Source organism: Peromyscus maniculatus, chromosome 1, assembly GCF_049852395.1.
Source record: "Peromyscus maniculatus bairdii isolate BWxNUB_F1_BW_parent chromosome 1, HU_Pman_BW_mat_3.1, whole genome shotgun sequence".
In the NCBI taxonomy this organism is placed as follows: domain Eukaryota; kingdom Metazoa; phylum Chordata; class Mammalia; order Rodentia; family Cricetidae; genus Peromyscus; species Peromyscus maniculatus.
This window is the reverse complement of record NC_134852.1, coordinates 7,013,441-7,035,906: the sequence shown is the minus strand read 5'-3', so window position 1 is coordinate 7,035,906 and position 22,466 is coordinate 7,013,441. Positions and strand designations below refer to the sequence as shown.

Here is a 22,466-nt window from a genome sequence, read left to right as displayed (position 1 = left end):
AGTGTCACTGTGGGCACCAGACAGTAATGTGAGCTATTGCTGTGCCCATCTGCAGATACAGCACAGAGCATATACAGTTACTAACACTCTTTTAGAGCCTGACCCTACCTCAGCATCCACTGAGGAGGAAGTCTCACTACAATGAACCTTAAGGAGGGTAGGTTCAGAGACTGATCAATGTTAGCCTCTTTTCTTTTTTCCCTGTAGCTAAAATTATCTTTAATTTTTTTTTTTTGTTTAAAAGTCCACCCACCCCCCCCGCTGGGCAGTGGTGGCGCACACCTTTAATCCCAGCACATGGGAGGCAGAGCCAGGCGGATCTCTGAGAGTTTGAGGCCAGCCTGGGCTACCAAGTGAGTCCCAGGAAAGGCACAAAGCTACACAGAGAAACCCTGTCTCGAAAAACCAAAAAAAAAAGTTTTTACCTACCAAACACAGTCCCCGCTTCCTCCCTTCCTCCCACTAACCTCTCATCTTCCCCCTCACCCCACCTCCATCCACTCCCCAGAGAGGTAAGACCTCCCATATGGAGTCAATAAAATCTGGCATATCAAGTTGAGGCAGGAGCAAGCCCCTCCCCCTGTTTCGATAGCCTCTTTTCTTGAACACGGAACCTTCTGCATTTTGGGAACTTTAGTTTTCACTTCTGCTTTTCAGCTCATGATTTTTGATGACCTTCACAGTTTAGAATTAATATAGTAACCATCTCCAAAACAGGAGAGCAGATAGGGGCCCTTTAACTATAACATTTACATAACCAAAACACTCTTGCATTCGAATTACATTTTAAAAGTCAGAAAGTTAATCATTCCTTAAACATTAACGTCAAAAACTCCTGAACCCATAAGTATGGTGAAACTGATGGTGATATTAGACAATCAGGATGGTGCTGATACTCATAGTTGAGGTACAAACACCATTTAAATTGGAATGAACATTTGTGGATCAACAAACATTAATTTAATTCAGCCTTCACAAAAACTAGAAGGATTCTGAACAATAAAATAAGAACACTTAAGATAAAAGACAGCTGAGAGGTTGTTCCTATGGGAATCATGTATGTTGGTAAGAAAATGACATGAATCTATCAGGAATTATTTAGCATAGACTCAAATCAGAGCCATGAGAATAACACATTTCCTTTTCTGTTTCCATGGATTTCTCCCGTGTGTTCATCCAAGAGATCTGAAGAATCAGGTGCTCTTGTGTCCCTTCTGTTCTGTTTGATACCAACAGCATCAGCCTGCATCTCCCCTTGTTGTAGAACAGTGCTCTCCAGGCATGGCAGTACTCTTGTCCTGTGAGTCTCTGTAGCTGTGATTACACACAGGTCACATGCACAAGATTGGCCCCATCAGTATTCTTTCATGGTGTAGATGCTCCTAAGGCCACTCCTCCCCCCCGCCTCAGAAATATTGGCAGTTAAAAGTTGTAGGCAAAGCATTTTTTTCAGGGATATAACCACTGAGAAGTTTCCAAAATTGCTGGGCATAGTGGAGCACACTGTTTTCAACAGTTGGGTGTGAGACTGGTTGGTGGATCTAGTCTGGTCTACATAGTGAGTTCCAGGACAGCCAGAGCTACATAGTAAGAAGCTGTCTCAGCAAACAAAAAAAACAAAAGCTGTATACAAAAAAGCCCAAATATTGACAACACACTTTTAAGGAACCCTAATAAAACTCATTGCTTCACAAGCTAGGTTTGTGTGGAGTCTTGTTCTTGTTTCTACCACTCGTGTCTCATGTGTCATGTGTAGGCATTGTTCTTGTATCCCTAGTTAAAGTTCATACAACATTCCCAAAGCATCTTCCTGACAGGCTAGGAAAGTGGTGATAAGTTTGGTCAGGATGATAAAGAAAAGGAGAACCAAGAAGAAACTCTAAGACCAAAAGACCAACCACCTTAGAGTCCCGCAAGTGAAAGTGTTGGCTCAGAAAGTCACCAGGTTTATTGTGCATTAAGTCCTGGTCTGTGGTGACTGGGAACATACAGGCAGACATAGAGGGTTACAGTGGAGATGTTCTGCAGGAAGTGACCACAATCAGATTGGGCTTTTAATCCCAGCACACAGCAAGCTGAGGGAGGAGGAGGACTCTGAGACCCGCATGAATTTTAAGAGGTTCTGTCAAAAAGACAAAAAGAAAAAATAAAGACCCACAGAGATACAAAAGCCACATTCTGGAGCCCATCCCATCACAGCACCAGAAGGAAAAGAAGAGTCAGGCACCTGGTTAGAGCAGTTCCTCTTCCTCAGGCACTGCCAGTATGACATCCTTATGACAGGAAACAGAAACCAGCCTGCTTAGGTCACACATTTTGTGTCTGTGTGTGTTTGGAAAAGATACCAATCATCTGCACACTTGTGGCAACTGGAAGAGACCATGACCCCCTTTCTTACAGTCCTGCTGTATCTCGGTGAGATGCCAAATGGGGAGGGAGGATTCTCTTCTACGAGGGAATCCACCTCACAACCATGATTTGGGCCATCAGGATGTCTCAGAAATTGTAGAAGGGACCTGGAAGTGGAAGCCCTGCTCTTGTTTAATTTCAAGCACTCACAGGTAATTCTATTGCAGGACTGAGTGTGGACTTCAGGATCCCAGTATTGGCAGGTGAGTGTCTTCTAAGCTGTCCCAGCTTGGACATCCTTGGTTGGGGACCACAGGTAATTCCTGAACAGAGGAGATAAAGAGCAACAGGTGTGGGGTGATGCTGGGGATACCTGAAATTTGCTAATTCTGAGAGCTTACATCCGAGAGAGAGTTCTTGGAAAGCAGGTGCCAATTTTCTTTCAGGGACTCTCTCTAAACCTACACTCAAGGCAGTGCCAAGAAATGTGGTAGCCATTGGCAACCAGGTGACATTCTTCTGTGAAGGGCCCTTAGAGGCCAAGGAATATGTTCTCTACAAAGAAGGAAGTCCAGATTACCGAATACCAACAAGCCTTCTAAAAACTGAAAACAAAGCCACATTCTCTATCTCATCAGTTGAATGGTACTATGCAGGCCAATATTGGTGTGAATATAAAAGTAATAATGGTATGTCAGAAAGAAGTGACTTCCTGGATCTGGTGGTGACAGGTGAGAGGACTTTACAATTTCCAGATTCTGCCTTAAGGAAAGGAATATGTTTACTGAGAGTTCTTTTCTCAAATATGAGAAATGAGGAAAATGCTTTTCATGTAAGTCCACATGACAGGCTTTCTCTTCTCTCCTAGGATATTACTCAAGCAAAGTCACCTTGTCTGCCATTTCCAGCCCTGTAGTGACCTCAGGAGGGCACGTGACCCTTCAGTGTGTCTCACAAAGGGCATATAACAGGTTCATTCTAACAAAGGAAGATGAGAAGTTCTCCAGGCCTTTGCCCTCACAGAAAATACACCCTGAGCTATTTGGAGCTGTGTTCACAGTGGGTCCTGTGACCCCCAACCAGAGGTGGAGGTTCACATGCTATGGGTATTATTTGAGGACCCCCCAGGCATGGTCAGTGCCCAGTAACCACCTAGAGTTCCTGGTCTCAGGTAAGGAAGTACAGAACTTTCCTTTGGCTGTAATTGCAAGTGACACAGAATCCCAGGAAAGGACCTGATGTGTGATGGTTGATTATGAGCTAGGGTTACTGAACTCAATTTCTCAGAATGTGAGATACAGCTTGACCTGAGGAACAGAAACCAGGGTTTATATTAAGGATGCAATTTAATTTCCATGGGAAAGTGTGGTGTTTATGTGTCCTTCTGCTATTGCAGATCAGCTTATGTGTCCCTGCAATGGTGACCTTCTCTGTGCAATTCTCCTAACAGATGCACTTCCTTTCTTTCTTCTTCTTTGCTGGGATCCTTCATAATCCCTCAATATAGGCTGAGCCAGGCTCTGTGATCACACCAGAGAGTCCTGTCACAATCTGGTGTGAGGGGACCTGAGAAACCCAAACATATGTGCTACACAAAGAAGGAAGTCTAGAACCATGGAACAGACAGACCCGAAAGAATCACAACAATAAGGGAAAATTCACCATCACTTCTTTGACTGCACTGTATGCAGCGTGATATCGCTGTTACTCTCACAACTTTGCTGGCTTGTCAGAATGCAGGGACACCCTGGAGCTAGTGGGAACTGGTGATGGGATAGTCTAGAGTCATGTGGATCCCAAGATGTAACTCTTTTTTTTAACCTTTTAAAAAGAGTCACAATTATTGTAAAAGCTAACATGCATGTTTCTGAATGTATCTCTCGACCCCACCTGAGCATTCTACAGCACATGAAATATGAATATGTCTATTTTTAATGAAAAGAAGCAGTGCCTGAATGAGTACCTCATCTCCACGTGAGAATAATGAATGATAAATAATGAATGGAGCCTCAACCTTATATAACTGGAAATTTTTTATGTAAAGTACATTTTTTTGTTTTTTCATTGTTCTTTTTTAAGAAATTTTCTACTCACTCTACATACTACCCACAGATCTCACCTACTCCCTCCTCCCACTCCCCAACCCACCCTCCAACGCCTCCCCACATCCCCACATCCTCCAAATCAAGGTCTCCCATGGGGAGTCAGCAGAGTCCAACACACTGAGCCTAGGCAGGTCCAAGCCCCTTCCTATTGCACCAAGTCTGTGCAAGGTGTCACACCACAGGCACTGGACTCCCAAAAGCCTACCCATGCACCAGGGATGGATTCTGATCCCCCTACCTGTGTGCCCCCCCAACAGTTCAAGACAAATAACCATCTTCCGTATCCAGAGGCCCTAGTCCAGTCCCATGGGGGCTCCACAGCTGCAAGTCCACAGTTCATGGGCTTCCACTAGTGTGGCTGGTCATCTCTGCATGACCTCCCATCATAATCTCCATGTCTGCTTGCAGAATCCCTCCTCTCTGTCATTGATTAGATTCCCAAAGCTCAGCCTGGTGCCTGGCTGTGGATCTCTGCATCTGCCTCCATCTGTCACTGGACAAAATCTCTATGATGTCAGTTAGGGTATTCGCTAGACTGGTCAACAGAGTAGACCAGTCCAGTCACCCTCTGGACAACTACTAGCAGTCCAAGATGGGGTCATCCTTGTGGATTCCTGAGAGCCTCCCCAGCACCCTGCCTCTTCCTATTCCCATGATGCCCTCATCTATCATGATATCTTCCTCCCTGCCTTCCCACTCTGGCCCTCTTCCAGCTTGACCCTTCCATTTCCCTATGTTCTCTTCCCCCACTCCTCACCCTCGGCCACTGCCCCACACCCAGTCCACTCATGTAGATCTCATCCACTTCTCTTTCACTGGGCCATCTATGTGTCTCTCCTAGGGTCTTTTCCTGTTAGCTGGCCTCTCTGGAGCTGTGGTTTGCAGTCTGGCCATGCCTTCCCTCACACCTAGTATCAACTTGTGAGTGAGTACAGGCTATGTTTGTCCTTCTGAGTCTGGGTTACATCATTCAGGATGATGTTTTCTAGTTCCATCCATTTGCCTGCAAATTTCATGATATCGTTTATTTACTGCTGTGTTACTCCATTGTGTATATATGCCACATGTTCTTTATCCATTCTTCAGTTGAGGGGCATCTGGGTTGTTTCCAGGTTCTTGCTATTACGAATAATGCTGATATGAACATAGTTGAGCATGTGTCCTTGTGGTAAGATTGAGCATTCCTTGGGTATATACACAGGAGTGGTATAGCTGGGAAATGAGGAAGACTTATTCCCAATTTTCTGAGAAACCACCATACTGATTTTCAGAGTGGCTGCACAAGTTTGCATTCCTACCAACAGTGAAGGAGTGTTCCTCTTTCTCCACATCCTCTCTAACATAAGCTGTCTTCAGTGTTTTTGATATTAGCCCTTCTGACAGGTGTAAGATGGTATCTCAGAGTTGTTTTGATTTGCATTTCCCTGATAAGTAAGGATGTTGAGCAATTCCTTAAATGTCTTTCAGCCATTTGAGATTCTTCTGTTGAGAATTCTCTGTTAAGCTTTGTAGCCCATTTTTTAATTGGACTATTAGGTATTTTGATGTCTAGTTTCTTGAGTTCTTTATATATTTCAGACATAAGGCCTCTGTCAGATGTGGGGTTGGTGAAGATATTTTCCCATTCTGTAGGCTGTCATTTTGTCGTATTGACCATGTCCTTTGTTCTACAAAAGCTTCTCAGTTTCAGAAGGTCCCATTTATTAATTGTTGCTCTCAGTGTCTGTGATACTGGTGTTATATTTAGGAAGTGGTCTCCTGTGCCAAAGGATTCATCCTACTTTCTCTTCTGTCAAGTTCAGTGTATCTGGATTTATGTTGAGGTCTTTGATCCACTTGGACTTGAGTTTTGTGCATGGCAACAGATATGGATTTATTTGCAATCTTCTACTTTTTGATATCCAGTTATGCCAGCACCATTTGTTGAAGATGCTTTGTTTTTTCCATGGTAAAGTTTTGGCTTCTTTGTCAAAAACCAAGTGTTCATGGGTGTGCAGAATAATGTCAGCATCTTCAATTCAAATTCCATATCGACATGTGTCCACGTGTTGGTTTTTATGCCAATACCAAGGTGTTTTATATTATTATAACTCTGTTGTAGAGCTTGAGGTCAAGGATCATGATGCCTCCAGAGATTGCTTATATTATTATTGCTTATTATACAGGATTCTTTTAGTTATCCAAGGTTTTTTGTTTTTCCATGTAAAGTTAAGTACTGTTTTTTTCCAAGTCTGTGAAGAATTGTGTTGGTATTTTGATGGGGATTGCATTGAATCTGTAGATTGCTTTTGGTAAGATTGTCATTTTTACTATGTTAATCCTGCCTATATGTGAGCATGGAAGATCTTTCCATTTTCTGACATCTTCTTCTATTTCTTTTTTCACCAACATAAACTTCTTGTCATAAAGGTTCTTCACTTGCTTGGTTAGTGTTACCCCAAGGTATTTTATATCATTTGTAGCTATTGGAAAAGGTGATGTTTCTCTGATTTCTTTCTCAGCCCATTTACCATTTGTATATAGGTGGGCTACTGATTTTTTTAGTTAAACTTTCATTCTGCCACCTTACTGAAGGAGTTTATCAGGTATAGGAGTTCCCTGGAAGAATTTTGGGGTCATTTATGTATACTATAATATCGTCTGCACATAGTGAAACTTTGACTGTCCTTTCCAATTTGTATCCCCTTGATCTCCTTTTGTTGTCTTATTGTTCTAGCTAAAACTTCAAGTACTATGTTGACTAAATATGGGGAGAGTAGACAGCTTTGTCTTGTTCCTGATATTAGTGGAATCGCTTTGAGTTTCTCTCCTTTTAATTTGATGTTGGCTGGTGGCTTGCTGTAAATTGCCTTTATTATGTTTAAGTATGTTCCTTTATTCCTGATCTCTCCACGACCTTTATCATGAAGGGGTGTTGGATTTTGTCAAATGCCTTTTCTGCATCTAGTGAGATGATCATGTGGTTTTTTTCTTTCAGTTTGTTTATATGTTGTATTACATTGACGGATGTAGCTAGAGTTTTCCTGCCTTGCCCATAGTCAGGACAAATCTCTGTCACCCGCCAGTCCCACAGTCGCTCAGATCCAACCAAGTAAACACAGAGACTTATATTGCTTACAAACTGTATGGCCGTGGCAGGTTTCTTGTTAACTGTTCTTATATCTTAAAGTAACACATTTCTACAAATCTATACCTTGCCACGTGGTTCGTGGCTTACCAGCATCTTCACATGCTGCTTGTCCTGGCAGTGGCTGGCAGCGTCTCCTTCTGCCTTCCTGTTCTTTTATTTCTCCTCTGTTAGTCCCGCCTATACTTCCTGCCTAGCCACAACCAATCAGGTTTTATTTATTGACCAATCAGAGCAACTTGACATACAGACCATCCCCCAGTACAGCCAAGTGCAGACCATCTCAGACACCTGCACTCTGGCCCATGGTCCTAATCATCCTCTATGCAAACCTGCTGGGTAACGCCATAAGGAACCCAAGAAGGGCTCCCACAGGACATACATTAACATCCCACAGCAGACGGACTTTCATAAGTTGAACCACCCTTGCATCCCTGGGATAAAGCCTACTTGATCATAGTGGATAATATTTTTGATGTGTTCTTGGAGTCTGTTTGCCAGTATTTTATTGAGCATTTTTGCATCAATGTTCATGAGGGAAATTGCTTTGTAGTTCTCTTTCTTTGGTGCATCTTTGTTTGGTTTAGGAATCAGGGTAATTGTAGCCTCATAGAAGGAGTTTGGTAACATACCTTCTGTTTCTATTGTGTGGAATGATTTAAAAAGTATTGGTATTAACTATTCTTTGAAGATCTGGTAGAATTCTGCACTGAAAACATCTGGTCCCGGGCTCTTTTTGGTTGGGAGACTTTTAATGACTGGTTCTATTTCCTTAGGGGTTATTGGACTATTTAAATAGTTTATCTGGCTTTATTTAACTTTGGTATATGGTACTTACCCAGAAAATTTTCCATTTCTTTTAGATTTTCCAGTTTTGTGGAGTACAGGTTTTTGAAGTATGACCTGATGATTTTCTGGATTTCCTCATTGTCTGTTGTTATGTCCCCCTTTTCTTTTCTGATTTTTCTAATTGGAATTCTCTCTCTCTCTCTCTCTCTCTCTCTCTCTCTCTCTCTCTCTCTCTCTCTCTCTCTCTCTCTCTGACTTTTGGCTAATTTGGATAAGGGCTTGTCTATCTTGTTGATTTTCTCAAAGAACCAACTCTTTGTTTCATTAATTTTTTATGGTTCTCTTTGTTTCTATTTTATTGATTTCAGCTCTCAATTTGATTATTTTCTGGCGACTATTTCTCCTGGGTGACTTTGCTTCTTCATTTTCTAGAGCCTTCATGTGCGATGTTAAGTCACTAGTGTGAGATTTTTCCAACTTCTTTATGTGGGCATTTAGTGCTATGAATTTTCCTCTTAGCACTGCTTTCATTGTGTCTCTTAAGTTTGAGTGTGTGGTATATTCATTTTCATTGATATCTAGGAAGTCTTTAATGTCTTTCTTTATTTCTTCCTTAACTCATTGGTGATTCAGTTGAGCATATTCAGTTTCCATGAGATTGTAGGCTTTCTGTAGTTTTTGTTGTTGTTGAAATCTAACTTTAAACCATGGTGGTCTGATAGAACACAGGAGGTTGTTCCAATTGTTTTGTATCTGTTGAGATTTGCTTTGTGGCCAAGTATGTGGTCAATTTTAGAGAAGGTTCCATTGGATGCTGAGAAGAAGGTATATTCTTTTTTGTTAGGATGGGATGTTCTGTAGATATCGATTAAATCCATTTGAGTCATAACAACAGTTAAGTCCTTTATTTCTCTGTTAAGTTTCGATTTGGGAGATCTGTCCAGCGGTGAAAGTGGGGTGTTGAGATCTCCCACTATTAATGTGTGGGGTTTTATATGTGGTTTAAGCATTAGTAATGTTTCTTTTACATATGTGGGTGCCCTTGTGTTTGGGGAATAAATGTTCAGAATTGAAACTTCATCTTGGTTGATCCTTCCTGTGATGAGTGTGTAATGCCCTTCTTGATCTCTTTTGATTGATTTTAGTTTGAAGTCTCTTTTGTTGTATATTAGGATGGCTACACCCACTTGCTTCCTAAGACCATTTGATTGGAAATTCTTTTCCCAGCCTTTTATTCTTAGGTAGTGTCTATCTTTGAATTTGAGGTATGTTTCTTGTATGCAGCAGAAAGATGGGTCCTGCTTTTGTATCCATTCTGTAAGCCTGTATCTTTTTATAGGTAAATTGAGTCCATTGATATTAAGGGATATTAATGACCAGTGATTGTTCATCCCTGTTTATTTTTGGTGGTAGTGTGTGTGTACTTCTCTTCTTTGGGGTTTACTGCTGTGGCATTTTATTTATTGCCTGTGTTTTCCAGGGTGTATCTGACTTCCTTTGGTTGGAATTTTCCTTCTAGTGCTTTCTGTAGGGCTGGGTTTGTGGATAAGTATTGTTTAAATCTGACTTTGTCTTGGAATGTCTTGTTCATTCTGTCTATGATGATTGAAAGTTTTGCTGGGTATATTAGTCTAGGCTGGTATCCATGGTCTCTTAGGGTCTTCATTACATCTGTCCATGTCCTTCTGCCTTTCTAAGTCTCCATTGAGAAATCAGATGTTATTCTGATGGGTTTGTCTTTATAAGTCACTTGGTCTTTATTCTTTGCTGCTCTTAATGTTCTTTCTTTATTCTATACGTTTAGTTGTTTAATTATTATGTGGCAAGGGAACTTTTTGGGGGAATGTAGACTGTTTGGTGTTCTATAGGCTTCTTGTATCTTCATAGACATTTCCTTCTTTAAGTTGGGAAAGTTTTCTTCTATGATCTTGTTGAATATATTTTTGTGCCTTTGAGTTGGTATTCTTCTCCTTCCTCTATCCCTACTATTCATAGGTTTGGTCTTTCATGGTGTCCCTGATTTCTTGGACATTTTGTGTTATAATTTTTTTGTCATTGGTATTTTCTTTGACTGATGAAACCATTTCCTCTATTGTGTCCTCTACACCAGAGATTTTCTCTTCCATCTCTTGTAATCTGTTGGTTATGCTTGCATCTGTGTTTCTTGTTTGTTTATTCAGATTTTCTATTTCCAGCATTCCCTCTGTTTGTGTCTTCTTCATTGTTTCTATTTCCCTTTTCAGATTTTGGACTGTTTCCCTTACCAGTTTCATTGTTTTTTCATGGTTTTCTTAAGGTATTTATTGTTTTCTTCTGCTTTATTTGTCTTTTCCCCTAGTTTTTTTTATAGAGCTCTTCCCATTTTTTCTTTTACTTTTCATTTTCCTTATTCATTTCATCCACTTTTTTGTTTATCTTTTCCTCAATTTTATTTTTTATTTTTTTTCTTTAAAGGCCTCTATCATATTCATGATGCTATTCCTAAGGTTGCTTTCTTGTGCTTCTTCCACTTTGTGATGTTCAGGTCTTGCTGTTGGAAGAGGGCTAGGTTCTGATGATGCTGTATTGCTCTTTATTTTGTTGTATGTACTTCTGCCTTGATGTGTTCCCACCTCCTCATGGATTCGTTCTTGGTCTTATCAGGGCTCTTGGTCCAGTCAGAGCTGACAGATTCAGCATTTCAGGAAGCCACTCTTGATATGATGAGAGATGGCAGATTCTTCTTCTCAGAAATCCATTCTTAGTCTAATGAGGGCTGGTCAGTTCCCTGTCTCCTGAGGTTACTCTTGGTCCATGATGGCTCTTTGTCCAATGAAAGCTTTCTCTTTCTCTGGGCTGGATGGGAGCTCTCTAGGCCAGAGAGGAGCTCTCTGGGCTAGATGGGAGCTCTAGGCCAAATGGGAGCTGGGTCTCCAATTCTCGGGAAGTGGCAGGGGTCTCAGGCAGATGGGTGTGGGGACAGGGCATGTAGCTAGCAGGATCACCTGGTGGGTCTTGAAGAAGGGAAACCTTCCTGTGGGAGCCCTGCCTGCTGACCAGCAATTGGGGCTGAGTTGGGTGGGTCTTCCCCAGGTAGAGCTGGGGCCCTGGGATGGGACCTAGGGACAGGTCTCCCTGGATATGAACCCAGTCTCTCACCTCTGGTCCAGATGGGAGCTCTGGGCCCAATGGAAGCTGGGGGCTGGTCTTTAAGTCTCAGGAAGTGGTGAGGGTCTCGAGTGGATGGGTGTGGGGGCAGGTTATGTAGATTGCAGGGTCCACTGGGTGATCTTGGATAAGGGGAACCTTCCCACAGAAGCCCTGCGTACTGTCCAGCAACTGGGGATGCACCTATTTTTTTACAATTTTTCTGCACAAAGAATTTTTTCCTTCAAATAAATATATTTGAAATTTCACGGTAACTTATACATTTATGCATATACATATATAATTCTATTTATTTATGTTCACATGTATTTATAATTACAGAAATATATCTTCAATATTATATGGTTTATGTATATGTACAAATTTAACTTTTATGATGATTTTACATGAGTGTTGTACTGAAATCATTTCTACACACTTTCTTCTTCCTCTTACTCTGTTTCTTTCATTCCTTCTTATATTTGACCTGTGATTATTATTATTACATCACACACACACACACACACACACACACACACACACACACACACATCCTAGAGCTTAGCTTGGGTTTTTCTTTTTCTTTTTCTTTCATTTCATTCCTTTGCTCCAAACAATTTTATCTAAAGCCATCACAGATTCACAATATGGTTTGTCTCTGCTTCTTGTTTTTCTGGTCAGGTTTGTCCATTTGATCCCAGCATGTACGAGGGAGCAAGTGACTTGGATTCCAGGTGGTCATTATACAGGCCTTCTTTAGGCAAGCATACTTTTGACATTTCATGCCATGTCTAGAAGATTCCATTCTGTAGCAGGAATCTTGTTCCTCTAGTTCTTATAACCTTTCTACCTCACTTCCACAATGTACCCTGTAATACACACACACACACACACACACACACACACACACACACACACACACACGTACATATTGAATTGTAGAAGCACTGGGTACATGAATGCCACTTATTCCTGTTTTGACCAGTGTCAATCTCAATAATCATCATCATCTATGGCAAAACAAGCTTCTTTGATAAGAGGTGAGAGCCACACTTACCTGTAGGTTTAATGCTAAGTATTTATAATGCAGTTAGAAATTACATTGGTTTAGGAACATGGAAGTACTTGTTTATTCTTTAGCGTACATAGCCTCTACAGACATGGGTACAAGTAATATATTTCACTGCTCAATTTTGGCCTATTCTTTGTTGATTTATGTTACCTACTTATTAGAACATGTCTGCATTATTGTACGTTGTGAGCATATTTTTTGTATTGTTTGCACTACTAACAATGTGATGATTAGAGAGTGAGATGTTAAACAGAAACATCATGGGAACTGATTGGGGTAAGTGCAGGTAGAAAATACCCCAGTCGGTCACTATTTTGTGCACTTGATATTTATAGGTCCCCAAGAAAAAGAATTTTGGGCAGGATCTTGGGTTCTTAGCTGGTAAATTGGTGCAAACCAATTTCCTGGGAAATTAGCTTCCAGGATTCTATACTCCAGACTGAGCTGGGAGGACAGGAATGCTTCTTTATTCTGAACTGTGAGAACATACTTTTCCATCTCTGCTCTCTGGAATCAGATAATTCTATTCCAAAGAGGTGCCTAAGTCAGAAGTTCTGAACTCAAAGCAAGTCAGACTGAAGAATCAAGCCAAAGACCTGGGGGAAGCTGCTACAGCAGAGAAAGGGTGCATTTCATATTTTCATGATGTTTTGTGATGGGATTAATATCACTGTCTAGGAAATAACAAGATGAAACTGGACAAAAAGAACCAGGTCTCTTGAGCACTTCACACATCCAACATGCCTTTGTTTTTCAGGAGCACCTGAGACCACCAGACAACCACAAAACATGTCAGAAGCCATGACAGGTGAGTAAGGAAAATTCTGGTTTGGGCATGACACAGAAGGCCAAATTCTATACTGAGGAGGGGGCCTCTCAGAGTAGAAATCCAGTTATCTTATGGTGGCTTTGGTTGGTCCTGATGTCTTTGTCAACAATTTCTAGTCTCACCACCCCAGGATCACACAGTGAAGAACCTCATCCGGATAGGCATGTCTGGCTTGATCCTCATACTTCTTGGGGGTTTGCTATTTGAAGCTTGCTGCAGCCACAGAAGGACCTTGACTGCATCCAAGAAGTAAAGAAGAGATATAGCAACAAGCCATACACGATGTCTACATCAGGGAAGCAAATTTGAGGGTCTCTGTTGTTTTTTGTTTTGGCTTTTTGGGGGGGTTGTTTGTTTGTTTTTTACACAAAATCCAATGTTTAATATTGGGAATCACTTGTGAGAAAAGATCCAGGAATCAAATATATTTTTGGTTCAGGAAAAGACCTAAATGTTGGTGTAGAGAGCTCTTCTAGCACCACATTAAGGCTCTTATCCTCTACCTTGCTGTGGACTTTGAAGGCTTTTTTTTTTTGCTTTTTCGAGACAGGGTTTCTCTGTGTAGCTTTGCACCTTTCCTGGAACTCACTTGGTAGCCCAGGCTGGCCTCAAACTCACAAAAATCTGCCTGGCTCTGCCTCCCGAGTGCTGTGATAAAAGGCGTGCGCCATCACCACCCGGCTCAGACTTTGAAGATTTTTATTCCTTTCTTTTCAGTCTATGATATGGGGAACATGTTGTCCCAGCTGTGAGGTTTGAGTCTTTTCCTCTGCATATCATCTGCTTTCCCCCAGTCTCTTGTCATACTTTCCTTTATTATAAATTACCACATTCCCTATTTTGCATTATGAGCATCTGCTTTTTGTGGATGTTGTTACTATGAACAAGGCATTTGACTCAGTACAACATCATTCAAAAAATGAACACAAGTCAGATTCCAGAATGAAAAAAAAACAACTGAAATAAATGATGTTCCTAAAAATCTGTACTTTCAAACAATTAGTATTCATCACAAACTCATTGAGATTTATAATTTAAAAACTTTTCTGTCAAGTCAAGAAAAGAGAGGGAGAACAAGGAATAGGAGTCCATGGTAAATGAAGACCACATGAGAAAAGGAAGAAACAAAGAGCTAAAGAGGCCCACAGAAATCCACAAAGATACCCCACAAAAGACTGCTGGCAATGGTCGAGAGACAGCCGGAACTGACCTACTCTGGTGATGGGATGGCCAAACACCCTAATAGTTGTGCCATAAACCCCATCCAAGGACTGAGGAATCTGGATGCAGACATCCACAGATAGGCCCCTGGTGGAACGCTGGGAGTCTAATTAGTGAGAAAGAGGAGGGTTAATATGAGCGAGAATTGTTGAAACCAAGGTTGGATAAAGCACAGGGACAAATAACCAAATGAATGGAAACACATGAACTATGAACCAAAGACTGGGGTGCCCCCAACTGGATCAGGCCCTCTGAATAGGTTAGACAGTCGATTGGCTTGATCTGTTTGGGAGGCATCTAGGCAGTGGTACCAGGTCCTGGGCTCATTGCATGAGTTAGCTATTTGAAACCTGGGACTTATGCAGGGATGCTTGGCTCAATCTTGGAGGAGGGGACTGGACCTGCCTGGACTGAGTCTATCAGGTCGATCCCAGTCCTCGGGGGAGACCTTGATCTGGAGGAGGTGGGAATGGGAGGTGGGCTGGGGGGAAGGGGAGGGAGCAGGAAGGGAGAGAACAAGGCAATCTGTGGCTGTTATGTAGAACTGAATTGTATTGTAAAATAAATAAAAAAAATAAAAAAAAACTTTTCTGTCCAGTAAAAAACAATGATATCATGAAATTTGCAGTCAAATGGATGGAACTAGAAATACAATTTGAGTGAGGTAACCCAGACTCAGAAGGATAAACAGTATGTACTCCCTCATAAGTGGATACTAGATGTGAGGGAAGGGATGGCCAGACTGCAAACCACAGCTCCAGAGAGGCTAGCTGACAGGGAAAGACCCTAGGAGAGACGACACATGGATGACCCAGCAAAGGAGAAGTAGATGAGATCTACATGAGTGGACTGGGTGTGGGGTGGTGGCCGAGGGTGAGGAGTGGGGGAAGAGAACATAGGGAAATGGGAGGGTCAAGCTGGAACAGGGACAGAGTGGGAGGGCAGGGAGGAAGATATCATGATAGATGAGGACATCATAGGAATAGGAAGAGGCAGGGTGCTGGGAAGGCTCTCAGGAATCCACAAGGATGACCCCACCTTGGTCTGCTGGCAGTGATCCAGAGGGTGCCTGGACTGGTCTAATCTGGTGACTGGTCTAGCGAATACCCTAACTGTCATCATAGAGCCTTTGTCCAGTGACTGATGGAGGCAGATGCAGAGATCCATGGCCAGGCACCAGGCTGAGCTCAGGTAATCCAATTGATGAGAGAGAGGAAGGATTCTACAGGTGAGGGACATTGAGATCATGATGGGAGGACATGCAGAGATGACCGGCCACACTAGTGGAAGTCTATGAACTGTGGACTGGTGGCTGTGGAGCCTCCATGGGACTGGACTAGGTCCTCTGCATAAGGAAGACAGTTTTTTGATTCAGACTGTTTGGGCGTCACCCAGGCAAGGGAATCGGTATCCATCCCTGGTGCATGGGCAGGCTCCTGGGAATCCTGGGCCTGTGGTGTGACACCTTGCACAACCTTGGTGCAGTGGGAAGGGGCTTGGAACTGCCTAGGCTCAGTGTGCTGGACTCTGCTGACTCCCCATGGGAGACCTTGATTTGGGGGATTTGGGGATGCAGGGTAGCTTGGGAGAGAGGACTGGGGTGGAAGGAGTAGGGATCTGTGGGTAGTATGTCAAGTGAGTAGAAAATTTCTTAATAAACAAAAATGGAAAAAATTTAAAATCCTCCTACCTCAGCCTCCCAATCATTAGAGTTACAGATGTGCACTGCCAATCTTGGACATTCCTCCTCCTCCTCCTCCTCCTCCTCCTCCTCCTCCTCCTCCTCCCCCTCCTCCTCCTCCTCCTCCTCTCCTCTGCCTTATCTTCCTTGTTTTGCAATCAAATCTCTCTATATGTAGCTCTGGCTCATATATATGCTCAATATATACCAGAATGACCTCTAAATTTTGTAAGCTTCTGTACAACAAAGAACACAGTAAATAAGACAAAACAGCAGCCTACAGAATGAGAAAAGGTCTTCACCAACCCCACATTTGACAGCTGGTCTCCAAAATACATAAAGAACTCAAGAAAGTAGACTTCAAAATACCAAAATCCAATTTAAAAATAGGGTACAGATTTCTAAATCTAAACAGATTTCTCAACAGAAGATTCTCAAATGGCCAAAAGACATTTAAGGAATTGTTCAACATCCTTAGCAATCAGGGAAATGCAGATCAAAATGACATTTAGATACCATCTTACAACTGTTAGAATAGCTAAGACCAAAAACACTGATGACAGCTTATGTTGGAGAGGATGTGGAGTGAGCAGAACACTCCTACACTGATGATGGAAGTGCAAACATATACGGCCATGCAGGAAATCAGTATGACGGTTTATCAGAAAATTAGGAATCAATCTCAAGACACAATGATACCACTCTTGGGCATATACCCAAAAGATGTTTAATCATACCATAAGGACACATGCTCAGTTATGTTCTTAGCAGCATTATTCATAATAGCCCCAACCTGGAAACAACCCAGATGCCCCTCAACTAAAGAATGGATAAAGAAAATGTGGTACATATGCACAATGGACTCTTACTTAGCAGTAAAAACAATGACATCACGAAACTTTTAGGCCAATGGATAAAACTAGAAAAACATCATTCTGAGTGAGGTAACCCAGACCCAGAAAGACAAATACAGTATGTGCTTACTCATAAGTGGTTTATAGGCACAAAGCAAAGAATAACCATACCACAATCCACAACCCCAGAGAAGCTAGGCAAAAAGGAGGAGGACCCTAAGAAAGGGAAATAGTTAAGATCTATTAGGTACACTTGGAGGGGGTAGAAGGGAGTGGATAGGGGATGGCAACATGAGGGATCAAGAGGGCTGAGTAGGGGGAGGGATGGAGAGGGAGACCAATGAAAGAGAGATCTTGATAGAGGGAGTCATTATGGGCTTAAGGAGAAACCTGATGCTAGGAAAATTTCCAGGAATCCACAAGTATGACATAAGCTAAGACTCCTAGCAATAGTAGAGAGGGTGCCTTAGCTGTCCTTTCCCTGTAATCAGATTAGTACCTACCTTGGTTATCATCATAGAACCTGCTTCCAGCAGCTGATGGAAGCAGATGCAGTGATACACAGGAAAGCACTGGGCTGAGCTCCTGGAGTTCAGTTGGAGAAAGGAAGGAGGGGTCATATGAGCAAGGAGGGTCAAGATCATGATGGGGAAAACCATAGAATAAGATGATCCAAGCTAGTGGGAGCTCATGGACTCTGTAAAGACAGCTGGGGAACCTGCATGGAACAGAACTAGGTCCTCTGAATGTGGGTGATGGTTGTGGGGCTTGATCTGACAGTGGAGCCCATGGTAGTGGGACCATGACTTATCCCAGGTGCATGAACTGGCTTTTTGGAGCCCATTCCCTATGGTGGAATACTTTTCTCAGCCTTGATGTCAGGTGGGGTGGGAGGTGCTTGGTCCTACCTCAACTTGGTATGCCAGACTTGTTGATTCCTCAAGGGGGGCCTTATCCCCCCCAGAAGTGAATGGGATGAGGGGAGGAGGGGAGATAAAAAATAGGAGGTAAGGGGAACTAGGATTGGTATGTAAAATGAAAAAAAAAATAAAAATACAACATGAAATTTGCAGGCAAGTGGATGAACTAGAAAAAATCATCCTGTTTGCTGTATGCCTGAATCAGAAAGATGAACATGATATGTATTTGCTTAAATGACAATATTAGCTGTGAAGTCAATGGTTACGAAGCAAAGTCTATAGAACTACAGAAGGTAGTAATGAACTAGAGGAAACAGAAAGACCTTCTTTGGAAATGGAAATAGAATAGATAGCAACTGTCACCTTCTTTGATGATGAGATAGGTGCACTAACAGATAGTAAACAAAATTTTAGTCTCTTACCCTTGGTCAGAAAAATATCTTCTAGCTGAAAGTTCTGTCTCCAATCAAAAGATACAGGTGAACTGCCTCACAGCTTGAAAACGAAGATTCCCAGGGATATTAGAAGAAAACAACCCCCCAGGACTGGCCCAACACTAAGAACCTGTAATCACTCAACTAAAAAGTGCAACTACCCCTGTAGAGATTAAAAACTATCCAATGACCCTGGAAAAAAGGGAACTTGCATTCCTTACTGCTAGTATTGGAGAGACAGGAATCCTGGTGCCAGGCAACTCACTCTGAAATACACCTCTCTTGCCTGTGAAGAAATCCAGGACCTCTGACTCTCATGAATCTGATTCTTCCAGGGAAACAGGTGTAAACTACTATGGGCCGCAGGAATATAATGTAAGAACTCAGCTGGTTATGGCAAGGCCACCTCCTGAAGGGATCAAGGAATTCCCTCAGAGGAAGCCAAATCTCAGGGAGTATTTGGTGCTATGTGGCTTTTATATACTAACTGTCTTCTCTTATGAATATCATGTGTGCCTTCATAGTTTTCCCAATTGACTTTTTCCCTACAAATTGCTAACAGTGGACTGATCACTGTTTGGACATATACATTTGAGGTATTTGGAGAACAGCCTCAGGAAAGGCTTCCTTCCCTCAGGCCCATCTGTTTCTCTCTTTTTAGCACTGGAATCAGATATCTCCCTTAGCTACATCCAAGGACAGACAAATAACATTGCAGACCACCACATGCTAGTCTTCTGAATTAAGGTAAATTCCAGATGGAGACACCACCTAAGTCAGGTGGAACTTAAGTACATAGCTTCATGCAAATTAAGCTCCAACCCTCCATGTAACAGTCCTGGCTGTCCTGAAACTCACTCAGTGGCTCAGGCTGGCCTCCAACCTGTGATGGCCTTCCCTCATCCTCCTGCCTCTGCCTCTCAAGTGCTAGGATTAAAGGCATGCGCCACTACTGCTGGGCTGAAATGTCATCTGCTGAGTAATGCACAGCCATTACAATAAAAAAAACTCTCAACAAGCTGATGAGTGCAAAAGATGAACAGCCAGGAATGAAAGGAGATGGATTGCAGAGGACCATTATCCCTCACTGATAAACTGCTTCCTAGTTATAGATCCATAGAAGGAAAGAGTCATTTCCTCTATTGAGCACGTACTGCTCACCCAAGGTCACATTTCCAATCCAACTGTCACACATAAGACTCTGATTGAATGAGTCACACATCACATCCCAAAGACATGAATATGGAAAAGTGATGGGAAGAGGAGGTGTTATGTAGTTCCTGACCCCTGGGAAAGTTCATTGACAATCCAGTTATAATTAAGAAGTTTACTGATTACTGCTAGAACAATGATCTCTGAGCCAACCTACAGATTGCCATGAAAAAGAGGATAAGGGGAGGATTTTAAGGGAAAAAGACACAAGCAGAATGAACACTGGTTTCTGCACAAGCTAGCCAGAGCCATTTTGCTCTGCCAAAATTAAGTAATCAAAGCAACTTCAAAATGGTCCTTGACTATCTACATAAGCAGGTAACAGAAGCCAAAAGAAGTTAGCAATATCATAAGACATAGATGGCCACACTATACATTTCTGGGTTGGAGGTCACCTAGTCAGGCCTACTGGGAAATTATCTTGCAGGGAGGGACTGGAGTCAGAGACAAACAGCTAGGGAGTACCAAGATGGATGCCTAGCACAAAATGGAGAAGTTTCTTTAGTCATTGCAAAGGGGTGGATTTTTAAGGAAGTGGAAGGTATATAAAAATTGATGTGGGGAGAGCATAGGCAAAATGCATTATATACAAGTAGAAGATTGTAAGATTTTGATTGAAAATTTGACAGAGAACATTAGCTTTTAACGATAAAAATACATCACAACTACAAACGGATTATCTAAGACATACAGTGGATGCCAGCATGTCATTCTTGTGCTGGCATTGAAAACACTGTGTAGCCCAGGGAGGCCTAAAATGAGTGTTTCACCTGCTTCTATATTCTGCTTAGCAGGGACCGCCTGTGTTCTTACCTTATAACTTCTTCTTGTGTCATTTCTACCCCTATTCCTTTTTTGTTTTGATTTGTTTTGTAGTTTGGAGGGCACTGTTTTTCCCGCCTTTATTGACATGCATAAATTGTACTCAATTCTAAGTTTCACTGCACTGATGACATTTAACCTTCCGGTCCTTCTCTTGTACCATTTTCCTCCTCTTGCCGGTCCCCCCACCACCTTCTTTTCCCAAGTATTCCATTTTCTACTTTCTTTTTTTTTTACTTTTTTTACTAAGAAATTATGGCCAAACACCCTAATAGTTGTGCCAGAAATCCCATCCAAGGACTAAGGAATCTGGATGCAGACATCCATGGCTAGGCCCCAGGTGGAGCGCTGGGAGTCTAATTAGTGAGAAAGAGGAGGGTTTATATGAGCGAGAATTGTTGAGACCAAGGTTGGATAAAGCACAGGGACAAATAGCCAAACGAATCGAAGCACATGAACTATGAACCAAAGGCTGAGGGACCCCCAACTGGATCAGGCCCTCTGAATAGGTGAGACAGTTGATTGGCTTGATCTGTTTGGGAGGCATCTAGGCAGTGGTACCAGGTCCTGTGCTCATTGCATGAGTTGGCTGTTTGAAACCTGGGACTTATGCAGGGACGCTTGGCTCAGTCTGGGAGGAGGGGACTGGACCTGCCTGGACTGAGTCTACCAGGTTGATCCCAGTTCTCGGGGGAGGCCTTGATCTGGAGGTGGTGGGAATGGGGGGTGGGCTGGGGGGAAGGGGAGGGGGCAGGAAGGGGGAGAACAAGGGAATCTGTGGCTATTATGTAGAACTGAATAGTATTGTAAAATAAAATAAAAAAAGAAATTTTTCATCCATTTTACATACCAACCACAGATTTCCCTCTCTTCCCTCCTCCTGTCCCCCCCAGCTTTCCACCCAACTCATCTCCCATCCTCTCCTCCAACGAGGTAGGGCCTCCATGGGGAGTCAGTAGAGCCTGGTCCATTCAATAGAGGCAGGTTCAAACCCCTCCCCCTGCACCAAGGCTTTGCAAGGTGTCCCACCATAGGTAGTGGGCTCCAAAAAGCCAGCTCCTGTACCAGGGATGGATCCTGATCCTACTGCCAGAGGGCTCCTTAAGCAGATCAAGCTACACAAATGTCTTGTTAATGTAGAGGGCTAATCCAGTCCCATGGAGACTCCACAGCTGTTGGTCTAAAGTTCATGAGTTCCCACTAGTTTGGTTTGGTCATCTCTATAGGTTTCCCCATCATGATCTTGTCCATCCCTATTCCTAATATAGAATATGCTATTGCTCTCTTTCTGTATTCTCAATAAGAAAATGAGGTCACTGACTTGGAAAGGTATTTTATATGTTTATTAATGGTTTGGTCCAGGAAGCCATAACAACCCAAGACTTTCTAGGAGCCCCTGATGAAAGCACAAAGGGAACTTTAGTCCGGTGTCCTCATCCAAGATCAGACATGAAGCCAGTCTGACACTGGGGCCATTGCCTCCTAGGAGATGAGGTTGCAGGTCTGTGGATAGGACTCTGCCTCCTGGGCTTGGATCTTATCCTAGAGGATCTGGTTGATATTCCCCATGCTTTCTATCATAAAACTGATTTGTCTCTCTGCTAAACTTGTCCCTTTCCCTACTGCTAAAGTATATATATATATGACTATCTCATAGTATATGAGATAGTGTGTTTCTTAATAGATTTGTGTGGTGTAAGGCATAACTTTTGCAATATCTCTCATCTAACTATTGATTTTCTCTTTATTTCTTAGACTAGTGTAGCTGGAGGGTCTTTTGGTCCTGCCCAGCCCCACAGACCCTGCAGCCACTTGTAAAATAGTCATTTAGAACAAGCTTATATTAATTAAAACTGTTCAGTCATTAGCTCAAGCTTACCCCTGACAAGCTCTTACATTTAAACTAACCCATTTGGGTTAATCTA

General features: G+C 42.4%; 2 protein-coding genes across 5 annotated transcripts in view; one reads left to right on the top strand and one right to left on the bottom strand.

Annotated features, from left to right (window-relative positions):
* The window catches only part of LOC102922245 (leukocyte immunoglobulin-like receptor subfamily B member 3), a 195,309-nt gene that overhangs the window by 162,633 nt on the left and 10,210 nt on the right, over positions 1 to 22,466 (bottom strand). The gene's annotated exons all lie outside the window — the stretch shown is intronic.
* On the top strand, positions 1,527 to 15,079 carry LOC143272815 (leukocyte immunoglobulin-like receptor subfamily A member 6). 3 transcript variants are annotated; one of them, XM_076568795.1, is made up of 6 exons: positions 2,062 to 2,415; positions 2,577 to 2,612; positions 2,796 to 3,080; positions 3,218 to 3,520; positions 13,326 to 13,376; positions 13,514 to 15,079. In XM_076568795.1, the coding sequence occupies exons 1-6, from the start codon at positions 2,382 to 2,384 to the stop codon at positions 13,648 to 13,650; spliced, it is 846 nt and encodes a 281-aa protein (XP_076424910.1). In that variant the 5' UTR covers positions 2,062 to 2,381; the 3' UTR covers positions 13,651 to 15,079. The 3 variants fall into 3 exon arrangements, with proteins under 3 accessions (XP_076424925.1, XP_076424918.1, XP_076424910.1); XM_076568810.1 differs by lacking the exon at positions 2,796 to 3,080 and having other exon boundaries at positions 1,527 to 2,415; XM_076568803.1 differs by lacking the exons at positions 13,326 to 13,376; positions 13,514 to 15,079 and adding an exon at positions 12,992 to 13,315 and having other exon boundaries at positions 1,527 to 2,415.